The sequence below is a fragment of the Temnothorax americanus genome, unplaced genomic scaffold (genome assembly GCF_048541705.1).
Source record: "Temnothorax americanus isolate GAGA-0224 unplaced genomic scaffold, ASM4854170v1 Scaffold7, whole genome shotgun sequence".
NCBI lineage: Eukaryota > Metazoa > Arthropoda > Insecta > Hymenoptera > Formicidae > Temnothorax > Temnothorax americanus.
Window position 1 is genome coordinate 6,622,480 of NW_027509792.1, and position 5,262 is coordinate 6,627,741.

The following is a 5,262-nucleotide window of genomic DNA, read 5'->3' on the forward strand; positions in this document are numbered from 1 at the left end:
TGGAACAATTTCTGATGGAATTGTTTCTCGTATTTAAAATATGACAAACGGTAGTGCGACCGCCGCCCAGGATGACAAACATCGCGGCATCATCATCATCATCAGCATCAGCAACGACGTCACGAGAGGTTGGAGATACGTTTAATTATATAGATTTACAATCGGAAAACTCGCGGCATTTTAGAAATTTCGAAATATTATAGGTATATACTTTGAAATATCGTTTCTTTGTCACTGGATTGTCGATAGTTGATAAAATAGGAAAAAGAATTATATGGGAGATAAAGTGTCGAAATACACCCAGATAACCATATAAGGATGTTCTCCATTTTATCAACTGTCGACGAAGAAACGATATTACCATTATTTTATCGACTGTCGACAATCCAGTGACAAAAAAACGATATCACAATTAACATATTATAGCTTTTAGCATCCCCGTGACTACGAAGTTCCGCCTCTAAAGAAAATACAGATGGCGTATCGCTTCAGTACGTTTTTCACGCACGTTCGTGGAGTTCTAGGACGAGTGACATGTCGTGAAATCATTTATTGCATTTTTGGAATTACAGAACGCTATACGTTTACAGAACGCTGTTTTTTTTTTACAGAACTAACCTAACTAAAGAAATCTGGAGTTAGACGTTCGTATGTGCCATCGAAATCAAACGTTTCCTGTGTAAATTACTTCGCTCACAGTCATTTACTACGATGAATTCAATAGGTGATGATTTATAGAGATACATTACTTGTCAAGTCTCCGGATTTTGGAGTAATAAAATTTATTTAACGTTGCAGAAAAGAAACGTTGTCCTTTCATGGAGAAATGTTACCGAAAAAATCCGATTCACTTCGGTGAAATGTCACATCCTCATCGTAACTATCTGTATTCCTTAATTACGTGGAATTATATAATTATTGAAGGTTAATAGCTGTCACTTTAATTTTAGTGGAGGAATTACTAGTGGATCAGCTGGATGGTACGATAGAAATACCAGAAGTGCTCCATTTTGCGTGTAACGATCGTTCGCAGTTGTTAGATCAATTGAAAGTACTGCAAATGGTGCTTAGGAAGGAGAGGGACAGAAATAAGGACAACCAGATGTCTGTAACCAGTAGTTCATCTTCTTCTAAAACACAATCTTTGTCTGCTGCTACATCAAGTAAAGAAGATTACAGACAAGAAGACTTGAAGGAAAAAGTAGAGAGACATAAGAAGGCAGCTGTACAGAAGAGGCAAGATAAACTCAAGCAAATGGATGCAGAAGCTCAGGCACTCTCTAGAGCTTTGACTTGCGAGGATCGGAAGGAGAGCTCGGAAAGTACAAAGGTCAGTGAACATGAGAATAAGTTTGTGAACATTAAATTATAAAGGGTAAACGTAATAAATGTAAGTTTGTTTGTAGCCAAAGAAGAGAAGTCAGGAAGCAACAGAAACTGGTTCTTCTGTTACGAAGAAGATGAGACAGATGAGCATAGAAAGCAGCAGTCACACTAAGGATAGTCAGCAGAGCATCAGCAACACTCAAAGCAGTTCTAGAAACAATGAGCGAGATGCAAATCGTGGGACGTCTATCATGGATATGTATGAAGCTTGCGATTCGGAAAAGTCAAGAAAGGAAGTTAGAAAAAAGGCCATTCAGATGATGAGACAATCTGGGTATACGGTCTCCGTCGTGGAACCAGGAGAGTTTGCGATAAAATATGCCTTTTCAGCACCTTATCACTTATTCTACACGAGAGTGGAAAATTCCAGGGAGACTTACAATCAACAGTTTTCCATAACTTTCCCTGAGATTCTCGACCGGAGTCTTGGAGAAATTGTTAACAGTCTTCATTTAAATTTTATGGTAGACGTCGGGTGGCTGTGTTTGCAGTATCTGTTGGCTGGCCAACGTACAGATATGATGATTCTGTACGGCGATCGGGTGGATCGTGAGAAATTAAGTAGCAACATTACCATGATAGAAGTAGATATGCCGACCAAGTTTAGTTGTCATCATACGAAGATCATGATTCTGCAATACAAAGACGATGGAATCAGGGTGATTGTCTCCACTGCTAACTTGTATTCTGACGACTGGGAAAACAGGACACAAGGGTGCGCTAAATACTCTTAGATATTCCTTAATAGTACGATATTTGTCCATAAATATATTTTTATTGTGTTCTAATTAGATTATGGATCTCGCCTCACCTGCCCTTGCTACCAGAATCCGCGAATCCCAGTGACGGGGAATCTCCAACAGGCTTTAAAAAGGATCTCGAGCGATATCTGAATAAATATAGACATCCAGCTTTGACGCAGTGGATATGGGCGGTACGAAGGGCAGATTTTTCTGACGTGAACGTATTCCTCGTCGCTTCTGTTCCTGGGACTCATAAAGATAACGAAGCCGATTTTTGGGGATACAAAAAATTAGCGCACGTCTTATCGCGTCACGCTACATTGCCGCCAGATGCCCCTCAATGGCCCATCGTCGCGCAGAGTTCCAGTATTGGCAGCCTTGGTCCAAACTTTGAGAGCTGGTTATCGAAAGATATAATTCCGTGTATGTCGAGAGAGACTACTAAGGGTTTAAAGAGTCATCCACGTTTCCAGTTTATTTACCCGTCGATACAGAATTACAAGCAGAGCTTTGATTGTCGAAATTTATCGTGCTGCTTGCCCTATAGTACACAAGTGCATTCTAAGCAACAATGGATAGAATCGTACTTATAGTAAGCTACACTTGTTTATTTTTATTTTATTCAAATCTTTAGGCCTGTGTTTTTATGCCGTAGAAGCGATCCGTTTTTCCTACAACTAGAATTTGATATATTTATTTTTATAGCCAATGGAAAGCTAAGCGAACAGGACGAGATCGTGCGATGCCTCATATTAAATCCTACACGAGAATCTCGCCCGATTTGAAGAGCATTCCCTGGTTTGTGCTCACCAGCGCAAATCTAAGCAAAGCCGCATGGGGAGTCCAACGAAACAATCATTATATAATGAACTACGAGGCTGGCGTTGCATTTATACCAAAACTTATCGTAAGCACCGTATTATTATTTTAATATAATTTCTAACATATATATATATATATATATATATATATATTGATGAGTACGTGTTATTGAAATGTATTAAAGGCGCATGTTTTAGTCGATTGATATTAATTATTACTTCTCAAATTCTTTTGTATTCAGACTGGGACAACTACGTTTCCCATCGAGGACGAAGAGGATCCAGCCGTCCCAGTATTTCCGATTCCATACGATCTTCCATTGTCTCGATATGAATCGAGCGATAGTCCTTTCGTCAGCGACTTTCTCAGCTCTCTGGGCAGAACGTAATTTTGCAGCTAATACTAGTATTTTTTTTACCTCTTTAAATAACGGAATATTTTTGTATCCATATTTGTATATTTATTTGCATGTATATACAAATAAAGCATTGAATGTTTTTTTCTCTCGATCAAAACCTTTCCTTTAAAACTTATAAAAATAAATAGGAAAAGTAATTTATATGGTTTTGACTTAGAGAATTTAACATTTTGATCACAGATATTGGAAATTAATATTAGCTTCTGTCATAGCTACTTAATTGCCTTTATTATTTATATCCATTGGAATTATCTTAAATGATTTATTGCTCAGTCGTGAGATACATGTATAATATAGGATTATTGACGCGGAAGAAAAGACAAAAAAGCAATAAATGTTGGAGAATTTTCGTATAGTGCATTCTTCCTCGGCAACTTCTTCCTCAGTCTCGATTTCGCGACGAATTCGTGCCCGGTCGCCTCAGACGCGTTTTCCATAAAACATCAGCACGAAAGCGCTTCCTCGATGCGAGGACCGAAACGTAATATTAGCGTCGTCCGTTTTTGTACATGCTCAGCCTTCAAACGGCTGTTAATCAAATCATGATATATACGCAGTAATTACGCGAATCGTACGCACGTTAGGCAACGCACGTCTTGTCGAGACACGTATATACATATACCATATACCTACGATTTATAAAAGAAAACAAGGAAAATTTCAAGTTATGCGGTCGGACACATCACTCGATCATCTGATTGTAAGACAGAGGTATCAGATTCCATTTTTTGTGGAGCGAATTTATTAATAAATCGTTATTTAACTTTAACTGTACGCGAAACACTGAGAGGAAATAGATCTTTTTTTACGATATATATTTTTCCGTGTATTATACAGTTCTGTTGTTCGTCCTCGCGTCTGATTTCGGAACATACGCTCTTATCTTTTGTCATATTACCACGTTTACTATGAAACAATGCAAACATCACGTCCCTCAGTATACAAGAAACCGCTGAGCGGTTTCCGCAAAGCTTTGCATTTATTATCGATAATATTGCCCGGTGATAATCTCTCGCTACATCAAATATTTTTCAAGGATATCGGAGAAACGGTGTTAAAATCAAGAATAAAGTTGACGAATATATATATAGTCATCAATCAATAAATTCGATAATTTACTGTCCATAAAACTATAATAAATATTTTTAATAGCAAATTCGACTATCATGTAAAAGTGTTAGTTTTTTCTTTGACTCAATCATCGAATGTACATACGTTTATTTATAAAGTTTACAATTATCTGCAAGGCTTATTTCTCATTTATCAATCATTAGAACAAGAAAAAAATGCGCGAAAAAAGTGTAATCATAAGCTTAGTGTAATCACAACTTTATTACAAAAAATATTGAAAGCCAGATATGGAAATCTATTTTTGTTATTGCAGCATTAAATAAAAATTGAAGAGAATCTGAAACAGCATTAAATTAAAGAGAATTTAAAATTTATCTTTAAAAGTGCGAACTTGATGATACGATTTATTATTCCGCGAAATGTAACTCTTATATAGGCTTGTTCGTTTTAACTGAACTTCTCGCACCAGTTCATTTTTGCTCTTTTTCTTTTCATATATATATATATATATATATATATATATATATATATGTATGTATATAAGTTCAGCCAAAGGCCTATTATCGTGTGCGATTTTTGACGCGATTATCATCGCGCAGATCCAGCAGTCGCGATTCCACTCTTTTTAATTATAGAGTCTTTGATCCCCCGCTCTCCCGTTTTATCTGCGGTCTGCCTTCGTTATCGGATCAATCACACATGCTGAAACTCGCTAGCCGGTGACGTCAAAGTAAGTTTTCTGATCCGCTCTAGAGCCTCCCACCAAGAGGCGAGGACTTCCTAGTTGGATGTCCTCGGCGCAGATGCGGCTTTTGGGAAGGG

The 5,262-nt window shown here is 37.4% G+C and overlaps 1 protein-coding gene across 2 annotated transcripts; it reads left to right on the top strand.

The window, feature by feature from the left end:
* The first annotated feature begins 472 nt into the window (after nucleotides 1-472).
* On the top strand, nucleotides 473-3,718 carry Gkt (tyrosyl-DNA phosphodiesterase glaikit). Of its 2 annotated transcripts, XM_077422206.1 has the most exons (8): nucleotides 473-491; nucleotides 612-724; nucleotides 799-876; nucleotides 951-1,330; nucleotides 1,407-2,101; nucleotides 2,179-2,721; nucleotides 2,835-3,036; nucleotides 3,193-3,718. In XM_077422206.1, the coding sequence occupies exons 2-8, from the start codon at nucleotides 712-714 to the stop codon at nucleotides 3,337-3,339; spliced, it is 2,058 nt and encodes a 685-aa protein (XP_077278332.1). In that variant the 5' UTR covers nucleotides 473-491; nucleotides 612-711; the 3' UTR covers nucleotides 3,340-3,718. The 2 variants fall into 2 exon arrangements, with proteins under 2 accessions (XP_077278332.1, XP_077278331.1); XM_077422205.1 differs by lacking the exon at nucleotides 473-491 and having other exon boundaries at nucleotides 508-724.
* Nucleotides 3,719-5,262: the final 1,544 nt, after the last annotated feature.

What these genes read in the sequence shown, in the direction of transcription:
- Gkt (XM_077422206.1), top strand. An exon ending in TGAAATGTCACATCCTCATC is followed by an intron (nt 877 to 950) that starts GTAACTATCTGT and finishes CTTTAATTTTAG; the next exon opens with TGGAGGAATTACTAGTGGAT. An exon ending in AGAGCTCGGAAAGTACAAAG is followed by an intron (nt 1,331 to 1,406) that starts GTCAGTGAACAT and finishes GTTTGTTTGTAG; the next exon opens with CCAAAGAAGAGAAGTCAGGA.